General features: G+C 44.5%; 1 protein-coding gene across 1 annotated transcript in view; it reads right to left on the bottom strand.

The window, feature by feature from the left end:
• The window catches only part of kiaa0825 (KIAA0825 ortholog), a 95,998-nt gene that overhangs the window by 61,547 nt on the left and 11,123 nt on the right, over window positions 1–23,328 (bottom strand). The window contains exons 8-17 of the mRNA XM_062562377.1: window positions 22,888–23,212; window positions 15,131–15,298; window positions 13,747–13,811; window positions 13,333–13,590; window positions 10,077–10,354; window positions 8,693–8,843; window positions 6,152–6,342; window positions 4,407–4,613; window positions 4,103–4,213; window positions 2,359–2,498 (exon numbers count right to left, since the gene is read on the bottom strand). Coding sequence (XP_062418361.1) covers window positions 2,359–2,498; window positions 4,103–4,213; window positions 4,407–4,613; window positions 6,152–6,342; window positions 8,693–8,843; window positions 10,077–10,354; window positions 13,333–13,590; window positions 13,747–13,811; window positions 15,131–15,298; window positions 22,888–23,212 — 1,894 coding nt within the window. The remainder of the gene's footprint in view (window positions 1–2,358; window positions 2,499–4,102; window positions 4,214–4,406; window positions 4,614–6,151; window positions 6,343–8,692; window positions 8,844–10,076; window positions 10,355–13,332; window positions 13,591–13,746; window positions 13,812–15,130; window positions 15,299–22,887; window positions 23,213–23,328) is intronic.

Here is a 23,328-nt window from a genome sequence, read left to right on the forward strand (position 1 = left end):
TCTTGATTTCTTCGCACAGAAACCTATTGCAAAATGTCAAGGCTGCCCAACCTGACACATGTACCAAAGGAAAGGGTGAACAAAAGGCATTGTGAAATAGAAGGGGAAGAAAAACCCTCCACCTGTGTTCAATGGGTAGAAAAACAAACCAGAAGAAAAAAAACAAAGAAAGAAAAGATTTCAAAAGCACTGCAGCACACGGAGACAGGAAGTGAAAAGGAAGAGGTTTTGACAGGGTGTCCTTGTGGGGGTAGCTGTCTGAGCAGAGCGCTGAGGATGGAGGTGTGTGCTTGTGTAAACCATATGGATGTCTATATATGCTTTTTGTGTGGTTACAAGTGTGTGTTTGTTAAGTTGACAGGGGTTGCTGAGGAAAGGCCCGTTGCTCCAGAGGTGGCAGACATCCAGTGGTCTGTCAGTCTGTTGTGATGACATGACGGCTATTTGAATAGGAACGTGTATGCAAGCGGAAGTCAATGAGAGGGGGGGGGGGGGGGGTGGGAGGGGGCGGCGTAACGGAAGACAGCGCAGCTTCCTTCTGACTAACGCTGGACCATTTTAACCACAACAGGACTGAATTAACTGCTGCATTAAACGCACAGTAACAACATCCACTTTGATGAGATGCAGTTGGGGGGCACTGCCACCACTTATGGTCCAGAGGAGACTCACTCACTCTGTTCCACCACATCTCTCTCCCTTTTCCTTTCACAATAACGCATCTAACACTCAACAGTGGTCAGCCTGCAATCACTCTATTAGGCAACATAATGTTGGCAAAGACGACATCTTCTCCTCTTTCTGTCTGGTGTTTGGTCATTAAGGAGGACGTGTTCTGGATATCACCGCTGTGGCTGCAGCGGTCAAAAGAAAATGAGGTGACAAACGTAAATTTCCACACGGGAGGCTGGAGAGCATGGCAGGTTAACTAGGCGCATTTTAATGACGATCCTATTATGGGGCAGCAAAAGGCTTCAGAAGAAAAACGATGACAGCGTGCTGGCACATCTCTGTGGAGTTTCGACGACTTGCAAAACACAATAATTCTAGTGGGTATGTGTTTGTGTTTCTATGTCAAACGCTTGATTTCTTTGTTATATTTCCCCGCTGTCTTTCCCTCGCTGTCCGTCTCTCAGCGTGTCCAACCTTGATACAGAGCCAACACATACACCTGTTTATCTTGTGGACAACCGGTCAACTAGTCACAAGGGTCCTCTCTGCAAACCTGTGTAATTGGAAGCAGACACGCTGATGATAATAAAAGGATGTGTGTGGGTATGTGCGTGTGTATGTGTGTGTAGCTGAAGTAGCATATATTCTGATTGAGGGAGAGTTGTGCATGATTTTTGTACTGCATTGATCTGTAAATGTGGACAAAGTGTTACCCTTCGGCAATAGTTACATAGCTAGGATATCCAGTTTGCCAGCTAGTTTGATTTCATAAGGAGGTTTCACTTCATCTTAAAATGGGCCACAGAGCGACGATGGGAATGAAAACGCGCGGTTAATGAAACACATTTTGCCGACTTTAACAGTTACTGCAACACCAGTTCATTTGGACAAATCAGAGTCCAATTGAGGTCAGTGACGCACTGTATCACGCTCTTAAGTTGAATTTCTTGTGAATAGAGCATCAAGAAACACGCTCTAAAAACGTATGGGGAAAATGCAGTGGCTTGTGGGAGTGCACTCATGCGAGCTGTTCCTTCTGTCTGTCTGCTTCCTGGTTAATTAGCCCGTCACCGTGATAACACGCGAGAGTCAGCGCTTCCAGCGTTGATTTACGGCAACGTGCTGGGAGAAGCATTGCAGAGTTTCTGAGCCAGACCGAGCTGGAGAACGAGACAGTGAGAGTTGTTATTAATGAGGTCGCTATAATGTGAATTAATGTGCGAGTGCACAACAGTCTTTAAAGGTTAGACTGTTGCCGGTGCGGAGGGGAGAAGAACGAAGGGAAAATCTTTAAAGGTCAGCGCGTGTGCTCCGCCCGGGCCCCTTTTGTGTTTATTACTGCTTTCTATTGATTTAGTGATGATGGTGAGCAAGGTGAAAATGATGATGATGGCAAAGATGCTGATGATAACTTCATAAAATGGATAGATCTCATCTACGGTCTGTTTAACTCGCTTAGGATCGTACAGTACCATTATTACAACATCGGTAAACTTCATCCTGCACATGTGCCCCCCCCTCCCCCCCCCCCGGCGATCGACTCTGTTGGTTCAGTATTATAAAAAGTATTAAAGAATTAATGACACTGATCCAAGGAATGACAGCTAGGTATGTAAACACACACACACACGCACACACACTGTTCCCATCATCCATTAACGCATGCACCTTAAAAAACAGACTTACGAGAGTGTTCCAGGAGAATTGTGGACAGGTGACAGTCTTTGTACAGCAGCATTTGCAGTAGCAACCTGGGATTGAATCCTGGGTCAGAGATCAGCAGCCTCAGCTGACACACAGAAGCCGCATGGCCCATAAGGCCGTCACTGAGAGCGGAAGGAGGAAAAACAAAGTTGACAGTTCTGCAGTGTCAGGTGAGTATACGGATAGCAGTCCATTTAGCAAGAGACTGTAAAATAGGGAAAAGTGAAAGACAGGAAACTCAAATCGCTGTTGTATTAGATCACAATCTGGGAGGAAATAGTGTTTATGCTGCAATTGTAACTTCCCTCAGTGTCACTCAGTACCGATATGAGTTTAATCTACAAATGCCTTGACTCTCGATTACTTATAGTGTGCACCGGGAAGGAATTAGCTCTAATCTCGGCCAGCTAAAACCAAATTAACATTTGGGAGACAGCCAAATACATGAATATACGGCAGTACCCCCCTCCTACGTCTTTTGTATAACCAAGAGGCTGCCGCCAGCTGTGGGTAATGAGCCGTGTCCTGGGTTTCTGTGTGTGTGCACCCTCCAGAGCTCGTGCTTGTGGTTATGAATGTGTGCAAGGGTGAGGGCGGGCTGAAATGCGTGTGCCTGATTATTACTTTATACATCTCAATAAAATCTAATGGAAGGAATGCACAGAGTTTGTCTGAAGAGGGAGGAGGTGGGAGGGAAAGTAGGGGACGTCCGCCCAGAAATGAACCATTCCATTTGAGCCAGGGAGCCAGAGCAGGCTGCGCCCCGCTGTTTGACTGAGGGGAACTATGCCTTAATCTGAAACTACAATTTATAATGTCACTAGGACCGCAAATCCACAAGAAATCCTCTTTTTAACTGCTCTGGCAAATGTAGCCGGCTACAGTGCTGGGTCAGCTTCAGGAAACGAGACACACGGACACACACACACACAAACGGACAAAGGCAAGAGAAAAAGATGCATGATGGGGGTAAAGAAATACTTTCTTTACAGCATGCCAGATGATTTATTTATGTGCGTTCTGGTTTTTATTATTGTTTCATTTAATATCCATAACAATGGGTATTAGTTTAATGGGCTGCAGAGAGATCTTGCCTCTGAGGCAAAAACCTGGCTCAGGACCCGTGGAACTGGCCCTGGGATGCTGGCAGGAGGTGGGTCCAAAAAAATAAAGAGGTCATTAAACTACACTAATTTTAGCTCTCCAAATACTTAGGAGCATGAGAGTTTGATTTGTGCTCCATCAGCACGCATGACATCACCTCTGGCAGTGAGGGAGATGAGAGGGGAGGAGGGTGCGTTCGATTGACTGCACCTTAGTGAGGTCACAACAGTTACTGTTCACACATGTACACGTGTGCGCACGCATGTACACATTCGAGCACATCGCAGCGTGCCCTGTTGACTCCTCATGTGCAAAGCCCTCAGTAACCACCAACATAAACAAATCAGTGTCAGCGGCTACAGTTTATTTATTACTTTACTTTCTCAGCATGCATCTGTGTTATATTGCCACCGCAACTCTAGCTTGAAGCCCCGAGCAACTGCTAAGGGTGGTAATATGTCCTCTTATACAGCATGCGGCTATAATTTCACACACACACACGCATTCATATGGTTCTCTACCCAGTGGGTGGAGGTGTGTTTGGTGAGTTTGTGCGTTGACTTGCTCAGGGTACTTACTACATGATGAGGGATGGATGGTGTGATGGGTGTATTTTACATACCGTATGGCCTGCTCTGAGAAGAGGTCAGGGTTGATAGCATTCAGCCAGTGGACAACATGACTGTTAGGCTGATGTTGCGTAGATTCTTTTGCAGGGTTATTCATAAATACCCTGGAGGAATTGAGATCATACATTGCAATTCTGAACAATTAATAATTCATTAAAAAAAAAGTAATAGTAATGATTTAATCAAACCAAATAAATCCTCTTGTGTGCATAGTATAGTACAGTGTGGGGCCAAATCCATTAAGTCATATTTGACTTACTTACTGTTGAATAACAAAAGCATAGCGTCCATACTAACCTATAGAGCAAAGATAGAGGTGCAGTGACAATGGTAAGGACGGTCAGGAGTTGGTCACACAGGCTGTGGATTTGGTATAGCCAGTCTGATCCGCCAGCTATTATGGCAATTGCTGTAGAAGGATTGGAGCGCACCAAGGCCTCGGGACTTCCACAGACGCTCCACATCAGCTCCTCCACATAAAGCAACAATACTGTAATGTCACATCTGAAAGAAAACAAAAACGGTGAATGTATAGATGGAAACAGTAAAGGTTCAATGTGTGTGAATATGTGACAGAAACACAAAGGGAACACAAAGGGAAAAGGCACTGAAATAAAAATCCCTGTCTTCAACGACTGCATCCACCAATAAATCCTGAACAAACAGCCTCATTGCACATCCAGCCAGATAAAAGAACCTCCAGGGGATTTTACTGTAGGAAAGTTAAGTATACAATGGGCTTTGGATTTCCCAATAAAAGTCATTGCTTGTACATTGATACGTCCCTAAATCTGCTTCCTCAATTGGTCGCGCAGAGCTGCTCATCTTTCCTCTTTGCCTTATGCGCTCTATTCCCACGGCCTGACTTGTTATAAGAAACACACACAGCAATGGGCCAATACAGGGCGAGGGTTGAGGTAGCATAACAGTAACTATGCGACTGCTACACACAACGGTAACTTTGATACATATTGAAAAGCCATCTGTTTAGGCTTTTCTTACAGTTTACAAATGTCCCTCTAGTAAAGCATACATATCCAAAGCAACATAAACCAGGCGTTGTGTTGACATCCTGTGGTGCTACACATGTAAAAGGCACTTCATCTTTGACACTCTTTACTACTCTCGCTGTGTGTCACGGTTTAGCCTGTTCATCGGCCTTATTCAGCTTTTAGGAGGAGGAAGAAGATGGAGTAAATGATCCCCTGAGCCTGTACAAAGAGTGGGCCTTTGACGCGTTAACACTCAGTTGGACCACCTCCAGCATTGGACCCGCAGGAGCTTAGTGAAACAGTGAGAGAGGTCAACCAATTAAGTGTTCTCACTAGGATCTACTGATTTAATTTACCATCACATTATTCCTGTATATATAACCAACGTTGATCCATTAGTTCATTTTGGCTATACAAATACGATATGTGACAAAGATAATGAGGAAAAATCATGAAGATAAAACATAAAAGGAGAGCTATACACAAACAATCTATAGTCATTGAAAATTGTTTAGATTGGATTCTACCTATATTTTGATACAAAACTAATAGGAATCCTAGGGTTTGAAAGACAGAATGGACCTTGCAAACAGCAATTGAGAAAATTGAATTCCCCCACAAGGTCCATTTGATAGCAATTCTGGAGATCAGATTAAATTAGCCTGCTTGGAATTGTAGTTGTATCCATTATCAGTTTCATCAAGGCACTTTAAGCAGCTTGGTCTAAAATGAGTTGAGGTTACTTCATCAGTTACCCTTTCCAAGGGCAGGAGAAAACCCTGAACCAATGCTGTTAAGCCAACCAGAAGCCCTTAAAGCAACAGTTACATTACAACAGTTCTATTATTTACATTCTATTATTTACATTTTACATTATCATCACACTATATGATTTAATTACACGAAATGATATTACAAATAATGAAAATAATGTGAACCAAATAAAATTAAGGCCAGTATGGCACATTATAGATTTTTTTGCCTTTTTTAGGAGGGTTTATAGATTAAGCATTTCTAAAAAAAATAGGGGCTCATGTAATAACACTGTACCTGATTTGCATGTGTCTCTTGTACGAAGGACGGGCCCTAGCATATCTCTGCACCAGCAGCTGTAACGTCTCTGAAAGCACCTGGCCGAGCACGTCCTTGGCCATCTCCGCCGGGAGCAGCGACCAGAGGTCGCTACGGAGCCCACGCAGGAAGTAGAACCACATCTGTACCGAGAAAGAGCAGCGCTCACCCTGTGGAAGACAGTGGGAGAGGGGGAGGGGGTAGATATGGTATTTTGCGATATGGATATTGACAGAGAAACAAAACAGATAAAAAACAAGAGGAGAGGGAGAGAACAACAGAGGAAGAGAACAAGATGGAGAGAAAAACATGAAGGACAAGAAAGAGGCAAGACAAAGAGGCTGTCTGTCAACACCAGCACGTCTCATTGGTCACGCCACCCGCCTCTGCACCTGGTCCCCCCCCACCCCCCCCCCCCCCCCAAGCCCCCAACAGGGATTCAAGCCTGCTTTAAAAGTCCCCTACTGAAGAACACATCACCACACACTCTGGCATGCACATCCATATACGTACAGAGGGAGAAAAGGAAAAGGGGAAACATTGAAAGAGTCACTGAATAAATGGAACCGAGTGAGGGTGAGAAAGAACAAATGCAGAGAGAGCGATCGACCGATGAATGAAAGGAGATTATTATCCTCGCCTCCTCCTGTTAAACCTTCCATCCATCCATCTTCAACCGCTTACCCGGGGTCGGGTCGCGGGGGCAACAGCTCCAGCAGGGGACCCCAAACTTTCCTTTCCCTGGCCGCATCTACCAGCTCTGACTGGGGGATCCCAAGGCGTTCCCAGGCCAGTGCAGAGATATAATCTCTCCACCTGGTCCTGGGTCTTCCACGGGGCCTCTTCCCAGCTGGACGTGCCAAGGGAGGCGTCCCGGGGGCATCATTACCAGATGCTCAAACCACCTCAACTGGCTCCGTTTAACGCAAAGAACCACTCCGAGCTCCTCCCGAATGGCTGAGCTTCTCACCCTGTCTCTAAGGGAGACGCCAGCCACTCTATTGAGGAAACCCATTTGGGCCGCTTGTACCCGTGACCTAGTACTTTCGGGTCACGTTTAACTTCCATCAAATGTGCAAGGTGAAGACAAGGAACCCAAAACTTCTGACCATCTTTAAAAAAATCCTGCCCAAAAGTAACGTTTTCTTTTCTTAACCACAACACCTCATCTATCTCATATGGTACTTCTCTCCTTCCACCTCCTTCCTCTCCTCCCTGGAGGCAGTCATTTAGGGATCCGTGGTTGATGGGGAGCGTGACCACACTTTATGTCCGGGATTAGGCCGCCATTCCCGCCTGCGGACACAGACGTTGGATCCAAAACAAGAGCAGCCAGAACTATATGTGTGGTTGGAAATGTTAATACGTTTACTCAAGTCAAACTTTTACTTAACCTGCCAGGCCAACGTCAAACACATTTTTATTTTACATGAAGGTCAGCAGTGAGGACTGGGATGGATGGAAGGATGGAATTAAATTGGATACTCACAACTGCTCTCTCAAATAAAATGTAGCATTTGGGTCTGAAGGCAAAATCCTGATAAGGAAAGTCATGCTCCACACTTTAGATTTCTCTAACTGAACTCATGTGTTGTTTTATCGTATTTTAAATAGTTCTCTGCCAACAACTATTAATGTGTCCATATCAATGTTATAAGACAAAAAGGAGCAAAATAAGGGTCTATCGTGGAGCTGCAATTAGCTGTAAAGCAGCCAAGACGCAGGGCTGGGGATCCAGGAGAAGGAAACTTCATGCATTCAATACAACAGATATGAAAACATACATAAGCATGAAATGCAGAGATGCAGCTGCACACTCATCTGCACAGACGCACACAGCCTTGCTTTAACAAAAGCACACACCTGCGCACAGCAGGTCTGTCTGACACCAGTGACCCAGGGAAGGAGTGAGGAACAAAGGGGGAAAAAAAGGCAAAAGCAGGGTAAAGTATGAAAGAGAGAGCAGGTTTAGATTGGTTTAAGGGCATAAAGGTAGGGGAATTTCAGAGGCCCTATGCTGTTTCCAGACAGTCCCAGTGTAGACTGCAGACTTCAGACAGCTGAATCCCAGGAGCCCCCAGGGCAGCATGGAAGCCACAGATGTTCTCAGGGAGCTCGGAGTAGAAGGATTGGTAAGAAGCGGGAGAGTAGGCGGTAAAGGTGTATTGTGGGAATGAAAAGAAAAAGCGAGAAAGCTCTAGAGTAAAATTCCTAGAGTTCTTCAAATCAACAGAAAAAGTTGAGTAAAGACCCGTGCCACTTTTTACAATGAAAGAAGAGAAATCCACACCAGATGTTTTATGTGTTAGCCTCTTTGATTTGGGGGTGAATAAGTAATACTAAAAAAGGCTCCACTTATACATCTTCAATGTCAAAACCTTTAACTCAGCTAAGTTTATGAAGACAGTTAAATATATTTTATTGTTAGAGTTGAGCATGGTGTGGAGAAGGTTTTTTTTTTTTTGACGCCTCGAGGAGAAAGAAAACCCGCCACCCTAGGGAAGTGCAAAAACGATTTACCTCGTAGAAAGGTTTGGGGTCGGCCCAGTGGTGACTCTCTGCGTCTTGAAGAATGCAGGTGGAACAGACCTGGATACAGTAGGTGGCCAGCTGGTCTCGCAATGCCTCCACTGTGTCCTGGTACTTCTGAATAGGCAGCAGAGTTAGGGATCTGCGCATGGGGGGAGAGAAACAAACCTTTCACGGCAATGCCGGTAAAGATCCAATCCACACCGCAAATGATACATGAGGAAAGGGGCCACTGGGGGTCAAGAATCCAGCAGTGCACGATCCTCTTTACCAAAACACAGAATTGATTACTGTCTATTCAGCGATCATGTGTGGGAACTGATGATTTATTCTAAAAGTCAAGAGGCACATTTCGTATCCGTGCAACTTTCCAGAGAGAGGCAAGAGTTTAACAGGGGTGCAGGAGGTGTAAAACCAGGGGGAGTAGAGAGAGGGAAGTGCTTTATGACCGGAGGGGGCACGAGTGCAGGTGGAGGGGGGCAACAACCAGAGCACTGAGGGCACAAAGGATGCCTTTAAAAGGGCACGTGTGGAGGGCAGAGGTTAAGGGGGGTATTTTGGGGCATAAAAATTCAGCAGATGTAGACATTATATTGGGGTCATTAACCCTTATCCATCGTTTCTACTCTCACAATGACTCCTACATTTGGAAAGCAGGAATCTGCAGGAATATATATTAAATAATCGTCAATTCAAACAGAGCATCTGGAGTTAGATGTAGTGATGTAATGATTTACTGTGGCACACCGGTTTCTGATGCACCTTAGTTTATTTTTTGTTGAGCAAGGTTTGATTATTGTGGAGCGATTAACAGCAGTTTGGAAATAATTGAGTTATGTTAAAGATAAAGATGTTGGAAGCAAGGCCTGTCTGATAATTTTGACAAAGCCCAATGCCCTTTACACTCACCATCTGTAGGTTTATATATCACTGTTGTATTGATGTTTTAACGTATTGTGACTGTGGTTATACAATATGGACAGTAGAATCCTAATTTTCCAAAGTGACTAATGTCCCTGTTTTTACTAATTAGTGCAGCCATTCAGCGTCACTAACCCATAGAGAAATACTCCCCATTGCTCAATTTAAATGTTGTTGTTCCCCTTGAAAGGCAGTCATAAGTTTACCATCTAAGTTTTGGACCTTCAAATTGCATTTCAAGTTATTTACTCAAATCCCAAGGTGCACTCAATGAACAAAAAACACTCTGTATTTATTCCAATGAATGCTGGAGTGGTTTTGAGAGGGACAGGTGTAGAGGGAATGTTGTAAAACAAACAAATACATCAATACACAGCAGCCAATATACCATTTAAATCCTGTGCAATAACACTGACATCACAACCAGACACGCATGCATAAAACCTCTCCTTACACTTTAGCTGCAGTAGTATATGAATCTTTCAGCCTTGCATGGTAGTGCTCCAGTCGTTGGTGCACATGAATGCAAGAGGCCAACAGAGCAGGCAGGTTCCTCAGAGGTGCAGAAGATGGTACCTCAAGGGCCCTGTCTTGCAAATGGGACAGCATGGAAAACGATGCCCTGCTACATCCCTCCACAAAGCTCGACCGCACCTCCAGGAGAGAGTTGTCCCTGCAGGCTGCTGCCAAGGGTAGCAGGGCATCCAGCTCACTCACGATTGCTCCACAGAACTGAAGACAGATAGACAAGATAAGATGTTCTCAATATCTGAGGAGAAATATGTCAGTTAGAGGAACCACTTCAGAAAGCAACCTCATTAGACATCAATAATGGAACATTTGTGTGGAGGCGTAAGAATGAGAAGGATTTGAGAATGAGCTGATATTTCACATGCATTTTTCTGCATTGTTCATACCACATGATAGCTGAAAAGCAAACATCAGGGCAAATGTTGAATACAGCTGTTTCCAGTAAAGTCCTTCCACATAAACTGTTGAACTTGCATAATTGATATAACGTCAAATAAAACCTTCATTTATGAGGATATATAATCTCTTGTGTAATATTGTAACAGCATATATCATGTTCACCACATTGAAGAAGAAATGTTAAGTGTTAAGCCTAGTGGTCAATGGGGATACAGATGTGCTCAAAATGAAAGAAAAGGAAATGGTCTTATATCAACTACCAAGAAAGATTTATTTAATTTATCCACATTTGGTCTGGAAAAAAGGCCTATAGAGACAAGATCGCCCACATCATATCCCTCTTCTTGTGTTTGTATGTGCTTTGTGATGGTTTATAGTGCCAAATCATGGAAGAAATAAATGCATTCAATAAAAAAAGTTTAATATGTGTTCTTTAAAAAGCAACCCTGTTCACATATCTGCCGAGAACAAGATGCACAAAAGCACACCTTGACACCACTTTGTTGTTTTTGTTGTTCCACCTTGTATGCTTCCTTTTGAAAACACATTGGAAAAAATGAAAGATGACCAGGCAAGTTCCAAGGAGTCACGTGTGTGTATGTGTGTGTGTGTGTGTGTTCATGCCCAATCCAAACGTATACACCTAGAAGTGAGTTATGAGTCAGATAGATTCTTAGAAATACTTCAAACTGGGCACATTTCCCTGATGCTACGAAGCCGGGTCACAGAAAGGGGAAAAAATAATCACCATAACTCAGAAAACTCGACGTCACCTTAGTCAATCAATCAATCACAGCTGGTGTTACTTGCTGCTAGAGTCACGCACTCTATAACTTGACTGACCATAGGAGCTGACAGGGGGAGTTCGACTTTCTGTCAGAACGGAGCTCCAGCGTGTGCACAAAATTCACAATCTTCTGATGGGGTTAAAAGGCCTGTGAACAATAACCGTTTGGGCAATTAAGTCAATATCTGATTGTGTGTAGTCATTAGCAGCTCAGGTCTGACAGAGAGAAAGGAGAGGTCGGACACAACGTTCATGCATTACAGAGTGAGGGCGAGGCCCCAGAGAAGCATCTCACACACAACGAGTAGTTATCCCCCCCCCCCCCATGCACATTTGCGCCCAAAAAAAAAATAGACACCTGCTTCCACAGTCAAGTCAGACAGAAACCTTAACTTGCTAAGATCAAAGACCAGAATCCCACCTGGACCATTGCAGCAAGGTGAAAGAGATGACGTTTTTAAGGGATAGGGAGGCCTGTTTGTGCATGCGGGATTCAGAGTAGATAAGTGGTGAAGTGAACATGCGGGTGAAGTCTCCATACAAAAAAGGCACTTCTGCTGGTTTAATAGAGAAGCAGACCCTAATTTAAAAGAGCTCACCTAAACAAGGAAAGTTCTGACAAGAGGGCGAGTTCCAGCTGTTGAATCTACCGTATTTAGTATTCAACTCTCAACCGACTACCAATGAAAAAAAGAACACAACCTAAAGTACTTTGAAGGATGAACAGTAACATCGTAGCCTGCATATGTGTGGTAATCATATGAACATATGAATATAAATGTGTGAAATATTGATCCATCATAATGCTTTTGAACCGGCGATATATCTTGCGTATGTCTTGTGTAGTAATTTGCTCTCTGCTCAAACAATGGGGAAGAAAAAGGACAGATGGGGTATATATATATATATATATAATATCTAACGGTCTCGTCTTCGATGTCTGTCTGGTTCTGTGTTATTGAATGCAAATACATGCATGTATAACCTTTGGGCTGAAAGGCTCTCATCTTTAAAGCGTTGACCTACGCATAAATGCGTTGCACAGGTCCTGAGCACAGACAAATTCTGACACTAGTTAGCAATGAGAGCCACAAATACTGTCAGTGTAAAAGGGCTAGTGGAATAAGGGAGGGGGAGAGCGGGAGGAGAGAAAAGGGTGAGGCATTAATGATAAGAGTCTGTGCAATGTGCAGTGAAGGGTAGAGTAGTGGGTAGCACATGAGTCAAAAGAAGGTGGGTGAAAGTGAGTTTGAGAAAGTTTCAGAAGAAAAGTTATTCGGAAATAATACAAAAAAAAGAAAGTAAAGAAAAGAAACAGGGCAGTGACACTCTAAATAGAAGTAAGTATGTGAAAGTCCAGCCCTCAACACTGGGTAACTTTTTTAAGAGTTGGACACTAAGCCTGGTCTCACATCAAGTCGCCCTGCTGAGAAAAGTCAATCTTCGGTGTCTACCTCGCCTCTCCCTGCCATTTCCCAGGCCCTCTCTTCTCATCTCTTCCCTCAAACTACCCTGTCTTTATCCTGATCTCCCTCTGGCCTCTTTGTTATACATCCCTCTATCATCTGTATACTTTATACTTTCCCCAACTCAAAACCTTCCCCTACACACCATCTAGCCCTCATAGTATCCCCTAAATTGCATATGGGTTACACGGTCTCTCTTTTGTTCTATTAGTCCCGCCCTCACGATTCCTCCCAAGGACCTTTCTGAACCACAGTGTCAACGGTGTCAGGCCCAAATCATTTGGGCTTTCTAGTGAGGGTGTTTTCTGCTAGGAAACCAATGCGTGTTTGTTTGTGTGTATTTTGGTTTTGGTGCAAACGTGGACCAGCTGATTTTTTATAGAAGTGAAGTGGGATCCATTGTGTGTGACAAAAAGAGAATAACTTTGGACTTGAAGGACTTTGTTAACAAGCATGAGTGTCACTTACCTGCCATACCTATATATTATACTCTTTAAGGAATAACATATATAGGAGTAAAACAGTACCTTTGCTATCATTTTAGGAGTGTCTCTCTCTGAGTAGGTGTAGAAGGAGTCTTCTCTGAGATGTGTGTTTCCGGCTGCGCTGGCGGCGTGTCCCGTGGCGCGGCTCAGGGTGATGGAGGTTTGTCCTGAAGAATGTAAATCTTCTTCCTTCTGTAGACTCTTGGTGCAAACATCGTCCAGCACCACTTTAACACAGTGGGCCATGTGAGGGACCAGCCCTCTAAATGCTGACCTCCAATCAAACTCCAAAACGTGTCCCTGCAAAATATGAAATGTAGCCAACAGCCAATTCATTTTGGAATGCTGAAGGGGATATTTTAACTGTTGAAAACATGATACCGAGCCTGAATGACTTTGAATAGCTGTCATAGAACAGACGGCTTTCTTACAAAGGAACACACAGGAAAGTCTCACCTCTGGCATGTGGAGAAGTGCTTCAGCTGTGGATTTCAAGTCTTCTCGGTTCTTTTTCAAAATGCCTTGAAAAAAAATGCAAACCCGTTCAAATATATCTTAAAATACTAAAGTAGCATCCTCAGTAGCCTGGTTACCCTCAAATCCCATCAGAGGAATCGACCAACAATAATACAAGAATATGATTGTGTTAAGAGTAAGTGCAAAGTACAGTAACACAAAATAAAAAGTATATAACTGTATATTTATTTATAAATTATAAATGTTAAGTTTATCATTTTTTCATTTTGCTCCCCTCCTTTACTGTGGGCAAAAATTGGAAAGTGACCAGAGAATAACTATAGGCCTCAGAGGGAAATGCAACACTTAAGTAATGCTTTACAAGCCTCTACTTGGGGATTAGATTGGATTTGAAGCCAGATAGCATCAACTACATGGGGTAATTCCATGAGGGGAGATTGTGTTGATGTTTGGAGAGACGTGGAGATGTAGAGGGGACATGAAGACAAGCAGACAGGATGTTGGGTTGTTTTGCAATTATAAAGCGTGAACATCATGGCCACAGTTTCCTAATCGGAAGGCGAAGAGTGAGACCCCAGGCGAGGCAATTTAGCCGAACAAGACGGCATGGAATGGAAGGAGGAGGAAGCAGCAAGCGCATCACTTTTTGACCTTTAAGCCCATCTGATGAATTTCTGGTAATTAAGCCGTTTGATTGCCTGGAATTAATGATTTGGATAACTGCCCTTTAAAGGCTGTTTACCTCTCTGTAAATTGAGCCTTTTTGCAAGTCTTGTTTTTGTAAATGTAACCTTTATGGAAATTACTCCATGCACCAAAAGCTTTCATATAACATCTCTAGAGCAGACTTTCTCCCCTTTGCAGTTCAAAGGGGAGAGAGGAAAATGATGCTAAAGGCTTATTTATGACCCAAGATAATTCTCTACTAAAATAACATTTCTTTTGACACAACTCGGATTCCCTGCTAGGACATGTAACAATGTGTGTGTGTGTGTGTGTGTGTGTGTGTGTGTGTGTGTGTGTGTGTGTGTGTGTGTGTGTGTGTGTGTTAGTGTGTGCGTGCGTGTGGGTGGGTGTATGTGTTGGTTTGTGAGGTAATAACTGGACTTTGGCTCACATGCTGGGCCGTAGCAAGAAAAATCCAGGTCTTCTCAACTGTAACAAGACTAAAATTTTGACTCAAATACAATTTCTTTTCACAGTATTCGTTCATTATCTATCTGATCTAACTAATGCTTTGGAAGCCTTTCTTCACTGTGAGGCAAGCGCAAATGTAAACTGCATCGCAGGTTTTGAAGACAATTCAATATCCCAGAAAAACATACATGTCTGATTTCTAATACACACGTGAATGGAGTCTTACCTTTTACAGAGGGAGTCTCTCCTGTACAATCAATGACAGTCAAATTGGTGACCAGCTCCTTCACAATCTGCTCAAACCCGAGCAGGGTGCAGGCGAGTTGGGTTAACGCCCTCAGCTGGTGGGATGTTAAACTGAAGCTTCTGCCTTTCATGGGGAGCTCCATTGGTGCTGTGAAGAGAGGGGGGGGGGGGGATTACGTGTAAAATAGGAAAAAGATAAACACTACCAAATGCTTGTGAATTCATAACTGGTGGAGATATAGAGAAGTGACAACTGCACTACAGTTTACAGTTCAATAAAGGAATCAACAATCAGGTGAAAATAAGTTTTCAACCCGACCTACATGCACTCATTAAAAAAAACCCAACCCCCCCCCCCCTTTCAAATCCTGGCTGACACGGCGCCTCTTATGAATATCGACTCGTTCATGTTTTCCCAATACGCGTCATAAACAAAGAGACAGTAAAAAAAAAATATGCAAAACTTTGCTCCCTGAGAAGTCACACATGCGCATCCTTTTCTCTCGGCACAAACTTTTCTCCTCTAACCCGCCGATGACCCCCTCGGCAAATATGGATTTCCCATTTTGGAGGCTGCCAAAGCCATCACCCGGGGGATGTTCCGCATTAAGCTGTAGAAAGGGCGGCTGGGAGATGCGTTGCCATACTCCCAGACACATGCACAAATACTTTTGTATGTCCGCTTAAATGAGCTCCTCTACAGCAAAGTCATTTGGGAACGGATGAGCTCAGAATTAGCCTTGACTCTGAAAGCACAGCGATGATTGAGTGTTGGAACTCAAAGAAAGAAGAGGGGGGAGCCCTTTTCCGATCGTTTTAACATCATCGCCTTTGGATCCTAATGTAATTTTGCTATATTGTTAAACAAAATCTAACAATATGACAACACACTGTCCCCAAAGATCCCTGGTTCAATCATTCATGAGGTCTTGACTCTCTCTGTCTATGAGTTAGAGTCGATGAGCTTCCGGGTCTGACCGGTGTTGTGCACGTGTGTGTTTATGTGCAGGTAATGCAGGTCCTTATGAATAACTTGATTTTGTAGATGACACTTTCACACACATTTGCACATGTCAGTCTTGCAGGATAATTGCCACACTGCTACCGGACTCTGTGGAATATCTCTGACCTCAAGTTTGTTTGTGTTTGCAAATCTTGGTGCATACATTTATTTATGTGCCGGTGTGTGTGTGTGTGTTTGTGTGTGTGTGCAAGCACGTATGAAATCACTTGTGAATACCTGTGTAATTATTTGGTGTGTTCTCGACTGTGTGCGCATGCATTTGTGTGTATTTGTGTGCGTGTGTGATTAAGCTGCATGGGTCTGCAGCTCGGCAGCTCCTCTGTAATAGGGTCCGGTGGGAGCCTGTGCTGGAGAGACTACCACGCTCTGCATGTGTACATGCGTGACCCGGCTGACACGCACGTGCCAGCCTCATTCCCAGGCCTGCGCATCCGCGCACGCACCAACAATCATGTCTCTTTCTGAAGTCACCAGCAAATCAACATAGCCTTCCGTGCCGCAACGTGATGGGAAAACCAAACGTGTCAACAACTCAAAAGAGTAACTCTAAACCTGATTATACGGGAACACGTTAGGGAGAGGGCAACTAACACCACCAACCCCTTTCCAGCTCCTGCAGGGCATTGACTTGAGAATAGCACCCATTCACCACCACTTCATCTGGACAATCACCTTTTCCAGAGCATCACCTCTCTCTCTCTCTCCTTTGTAACCCTTCCTCCCTTCAAACGGTGACCCGATGACTGTTCACCTGCTCACTAACTCACACTCTAAGTAGTTACACACGACCTTGATGTTTAGCCATGTTTTACCACAGCCTCTCATCGAGCTCTGCCGCCCAGGCTTTATAGGTATTTATCGTCGTCTCTGTAGCCAAATAGCCTTATAGCCATAGCAGTCTAGTACACAGCCATATAAACCTCATTATACCTTTGTCAGAACAATGAGGCCAAATGGAGGCTCTCATAGCTGCTTGATGGAGAGGGTGTGCTTAAAAGCACCCAGGTGTGTCATATAGTGTAGTGCATGGCATGTCTCATCGAGTAGAATTAGGAAGGCCACTAGCAGGCAGAATAGTTCAACCAAAGGTCAATGTGCTGAGAATCAATAAAGGAGGACAGGTGCTTAAAGCTGGCGCTGAAAGCAAAGGAAAATGATATGTTGATATATAAGGTCAGCCCATATGACATCACAGTGTGAGGGTGTTTTTGTATAAACAAAAAGAAAAATCAATGGTTACCGCGATAACCATAAAAGCCGCATGCTTCTCATCAGAAGCACTCAAAGAAAACAAGCACGAGTCAAGCAATGTGTCACTCAACAAAATGTGTGAAACAGAAAACGGCTTTATGTTTCATATGGAGCAGGAGGAATGTAAAATAATGTCTGAAAATACCCCAACTCTGCAGGTCTACAGTGGCCAGTCTCAGTTTGTAGCTTTTAAGAATGACAACAGTGTAAAACACAAAAGGAGCAAACAAACAGAGCAGGTATTTTTGGCGAGCCATCAGTCTTCTCCTTGTGTGTCTCTCCTGTGGGATCCAACATCAGCCACACAGCACTCTCTCTCTCTCTCCCTCTCTCTCTGCCTCATATACACACTCTGCTTTTGACTGGCAGCAAACAGAGAGAGCGAAGGGAGAGAGGAGGAGATCTAGGGGAAGGAAAAAGGGTGTTGGTAAGGGATGAAAACCTGGGGAAGAGAGGGAGGGAAAGAGAGGGAGGGGCGGGATAAGGGAATTCCCTCAGCAGTTGTTATTGATTCCGGTGTTTACGGGCGAATAGTTTAGTGCCGTTTACAAAACAGAACAGATGCAGCCAGTGAGCAAAAAGGTAAACAATTGCTGTGTGGCGGGCTGCCAAATCCCCAGTCTGATGTATTAAACTCGCGGTGAAGAGCATTTCCCCTTTGGCTGCACTTATTGCCACTTCATTTCCTTTGCGCTCACATGCACACTCTCTCCTTCTTGTGTCTCTCTTTCTCTCTTGTTCCCTCGTTTATCCGAGAGAGAGGGGGGGGGGGGGGGGGAGAGAAGTGCGTAGGGCTCTTTTGCCGTCTGTCTATTTTCTGTCCTTCACTGACCCAGGAGGCCCAGTTCTTCCAAACAGAGCCATTAGTAGGGGGAATTGCATGTGTCTGACATGGCCGAAAACCAATTATTAAACACTTTCTACCAAATGATGCCCAAGTCTTTAGGGAATGGGCAATCATGCAATAATTCAGCCACTGATTTAATTTCTCTCCAGCACAGCGTCTCTTTCTCGCACTCTCTCGGCCTCTCTCTCTCTCTCTCTCTCTCTCTCTCTCTCATTTTCCTCGCTAACGCTCATTCTGTCTTTCTAGATCTGACCGTCAGCTGGCTGGTCTGCCGCTCTCTTACCACACAAGCACACCGGCCTCTAGTCTCCTATCATGGCATCACAATATGAAAAAAAAGCTTTCCGTTTGTGCAAATGTCTTTGTTGCACCCCCTACAGGTCATTTCAGCACTCGGCTTCATTAAATACGGAGATAAAAGCGAGGAAGCAATGCAACTGTTGCACAACTTGAACGATGGAAATGTAACCTGCTTTTGTGTACTTGAAGTGCAATGCTAGTAGTAGCGTGCACTTCTCTGCGGTTCTTTTGGTGCATGTGTTCTGTGTGTCCATGCCGTCTTGTGTAGTCATTGCGTGTCAAGAAGGGTCCTGTGGGTGCCTTGGGGTACGTCTGTATATATGTGTGTGTGTGGGGGGGGGGGGGGGGGGGAGGCTACAAGCCCCTGTGGACCGCCCGCTAGGCCCTGTGACAGCCGGGGTCCTCTTCGTCAGTTGCGGCCCACTGCTCACTCAGACAGCATTATTATGGGAAGCCTCCTGCTGCGATTGCCCAATACACACTATGACACATGCACCCACACACACAACGCACAAAGAAACACACAAGCCCTGGTCTCTTGTGGCCCTTTCCCTGGGTGCTGTCCAACCAGGCCACAGCAGGGGCCACCTGCCCTTCACAGAGGGGGAAAGTTACAATATTTGATGTCTCAATTAAGTTGCCTTTCCAAGAAGGAGGTGTAGAGAGGGCAGCAAAGAAGGGCCTACTTTCTTTTTCTACGTGTTTGTTTCTCCCTCTTCCTGTGTGTCCGTCGGCGTATCTGAATTCTTTGTGTAGGGGTTCATTTTCCTGTGGCTTCCTCAAGTACTCGAACCGGGCAGCCTGGATGAAGAACAGGAAGGATTGTACTCTCTTGATGGGAGCATTTCATTAAAACCCCTTGTTTGCATTATTGTTTTCAAATCCTACTGACTCTTCATCACAAACTGCTGGCTGCTCTCAATAAACCAGCCCATTTTCTCTGTGCTTTCTCAATAGAAGGTGCCAGGAAAATGTTCATATCCTTGAGCTTTTCAAGAGGGATACACAAAAGCCATTGTGACCACTCAGAGGAAGAGGGGAAAAAATAAATGGCATGCATAATACACATTCTCAAGGGCAGTGAAACATATTTTTTTTCAGTGCCATTTCATTGGAGCCATGATTTAGAGAAAACACAGACTCACAAATTACACAACCAGAGAGTAAAGAACCCGTTCTTCTCATTAAGATTAGTAAACAACCACTTCCTCTATGAGGCAACTTCTTAAACAAGGCCTTCCTATTGTCTGCAAGGACAATTTGAAAGTAGCAGCAAACAGCAAACAGCAAAAACAAATCATCCATAAACCGGAAGCACCGTACATACACACATTCCTACATGTCACAGACACACACACACAAAACAACCTACCTAGCCAATAATTACATGGAAGCATGCGAGGGCACGTCTCCGGCTGACAGTGTATATAAACTCAGAGATATGATCCAGTGAGGAGCTGCTCTTAATAAATATTAACAAACGCCATTCCCAAGCAGCCTCAATCCCCACAAGCACCTCCAACGCCAGTCAGAGCCTGCGCCTAGCTATCTCGCTTCGCTGCAGAACTCACTCCCTGCTGAATAGGCTGCTTTGCAATCTCTAAGAAAGAGTTCAAAGAGCCAGAAAGGGGCGACAGAGGTGGGGTGAGGCGGCAGTGAATGTGCTTGCTGTATAGATTCAGATTCAATCCTTTTTTCAATCTATTGGGAGCCGCCAATGTCGTCATGTGGGGGAAATTAGTGGAAGTGGAATTTGCATTAGCGCTATCAGAATGGGGTTGCACACTTCACCCCTGTGGTCGACTGTTAGGGATTACATTCTATGTGTGTATGCAGAGAAGCTGGAAGGAAAGCTTTTCATGTGCTACAAAAGCCATAGAGTAATTTGATGATGCATTTCTAACAAGGAGGTATTAAATGACTTTTGATCAGAAAATAGAAAGGTGTTTCTAGAAGCACAAGCAATAACTAGCAAGTGAAAAGTGTGTTATTTTTAACTTTTGTTGTGAAAAATAATAATGAGGTAGAGAATTGACATGATTGCTTAAATGTATGAATGTATGATCCTACCACAGCCCAATAGACCGAATGGCACTGACTAACTTTATCTGGGCTGAATCCAGCACACAAACACACATACAGTTACATGCACATGTGGACTTGGCCCTCCCACTCCTGCAGACTCAGTGAGGTGTGTTGGGGTTTAAAGACTTGCTGCTCACCCCATTACACTGGGAAAACTACAGGAAAATAGGAAAAGACAAGTGAAGAAAAAAAGGGGGGAAATTGGACGCTGGAGAGATGAAGTTAAGGAAAAGGGTGAAGAGAAAAGAGGAAGAATGAGAAAATGGATGGCTGAGCCACTTCACATCTGTCTAGGTACAATGTCAGATCCTACCTTCGAGTCAGTGGGGTTAAAAGAGGAGGCAGATCTCGCCGTGAACGCTGTTAAATGGTTCAGTGGTTTGACAGAGGCTGATGCTAGAGACAGTGATGCTCCCCCGGGAGCCTACACAGTCTCTCAGGCACGGCTTCTATCAAAATACACCTCCTGTCTGCCTCTACTGCAAAAATAAACAATAACACAGCGGGAAAGGAGCGGGAGATCTAAAGAGTCATACACTGTCATAATTGTCTGACAATTATGGGCGTATCATACACAGTATGGACGGTAAAGTGTGAAAGCAGATTATGCGTTAGTGTTTAAGCTTTGGCTCTGGAGGAGCCCCGGGCATTAGGGTGGTGAATATGAGGGCTCCTTGGCTTTTTTGGAGGGGACTTTAAAATGTGAACAGCACAAAAATATAATCCCAGTTGTGGCCCTTAAAGCGGTGTTGCAGCTGATAGTCAAACTCACACACACACACACACACAAACCAGCACAGGCAAAACTGCTCCATTTTACCATCATTACACAGCACGGGTCCCCCGCTCCCTTTGGAGCCGTGTTCTGCCTCCGGTGCTACATTTGATGGTTTGTTGAGCGGCACGTAGGTGTGTAGCCTCCGCCGTGTTACGTGATCAAACAGCCCAACTGACGCATGGCCAATTATCCTGGCTGCCTCCTCTCATCTCACATTTAAGGAGAGGGAAAGTAAAAACCAGTGAGGGAGATGGAAAGAGAAAGATGGAGGGAGGGAGGGAGGGAGGAAAAGACGCGAGGCTGGTGGTGTTTATTGAAGAACGGCAGATGTAAAAGCCCTCTTTCCCTCGTTCCGCAGGGAAGTTGACATGTGCACCATATTTGAAAAAGCAAACAATGGCTCACACACACTTTACTTTGTTGATAGTGAATCTTTACCCTCAGCAAGCCGTAAATAGGCCAATACGAAACAAACAAAGAGAATACGGGGGGAATTAAGTATCAAAAGTGACACGGCACGCAAGGGTCTATACTCTTCTGTTGTCTCGGCGCATCGGGTCCATGGCGGCGACACATTCTGCCATAGTGACAGATATTAAAAGTACCTCACCGTATTTTTTCTCTAAATTATCCATCCTTATGTCTGACAAGGTTGAGCGTTACTCTTACCCTGAACCAACTCTTTCTTGGCTGTATCGCTACATAAAAGTAAGAGGATGTTTAAGGTCAATTCATTCCCCTTCTTCGCTGTACGGTGATGAGATTGAATGAAGGTTCAAGTGGTACTTTGCAATTGTTATGTTTTGATTAACTTGATTTAGGTTCATGTTTTTATGGCGTGCTTGTAAAGAGGAGAGCAAAAGTATGCTGTTAACACAAGTCAAAGCAACCTCCAAGAGGAAACAGTACATATTGCCTTAGGCTCAAGGTGAAGGAGTGAATTAACTGTGGCTTAAACATACTGTCGGCAAACCTTGGATATAGCTTGGACCCCTCTTGGGATCAGGGCTCATCAGAGTCAAAGAGAGACCGTGTGGTAAATAGGGTTGAGAAGTAGTTTCAAAAGAAACTCTGGCCCTGGAAATGCTACTCTTCCCTTTTTGTTGGTTAAGAGGAAAGTGAGGCAGACGGGAGAGAGAGGGCAGTAAAAAGAAAGCAATTACAAAGGGAACAGCAGTTACTGACAATCGCTTAAAGAGGCCTTGGCTGTGGCTCAGATCACTACACAATACAGTTAGAAAGTAAAAATGGAGAGCAGGGAGGGACACAATCGTTAGCCTTCATTGGGTAACGATAAGAAGCAGGAGGTGAATGAAGGCAGAAATGGAAGGACAGAACTGCTGTAAGGTACATCCAATCACTTACCAAGGACTAGAAGAGGGAGAGAAGAGTGATCAGAAAGAGTAAAATAGCTATCAGGTTTTAAAAAATGAATCAGAAAGAGACACCTACCTACGGTTGCCCGAGACCTGGCAGAATATTTCTTGATCTTGCTACTGAGCGTGGTGTTGTCCCTCAGGGCCGTCTCACTTTCCCTCTCCATCAGGGAGGCCAGTTCCTGGGCCACAGTGCTGAAGTAGGCCACGTTAAGGAAACCCAGGATGGTGCGTGGTTCAGCTAGTCGTGACAGGACGCGGATCTCCTCTTCGAGGGCTTGGGTCAGAGCCGGGACCGCGTTTTGGAAGCCTCTAGCCAGTCTGCCAAAGCCGGTCTCCCCGCCTGGGCTTGAGCTCAGTGCAAAGACCAGAAGAGCCGATACGGATCGGCTTCTCAGACCCTGGACCATTAAAATAAAAGAATTATGGTAACTGTAAATGCATTGCTATATGGTTCTGGAAGACACTAATTCACTATCAATCATACAGTACCAGTCATAAGCCTGGAGACACTTTC

This window comes from Pungitius pungitius, chromosome 5, assembly GCF_949316345.1.
Source record: "Pungitius pungitius chromosome 5, fPunPun2.1, whole genome shotgun sequence".
In the NCBI taxonomy this organism is placed as follows: domain Eukaryota; kingdom Metazoa; phylum Chordata; class Actinopteri; order Perciformes; family Gasterosteidae; genus Pungitius; species Pungitius pungitius.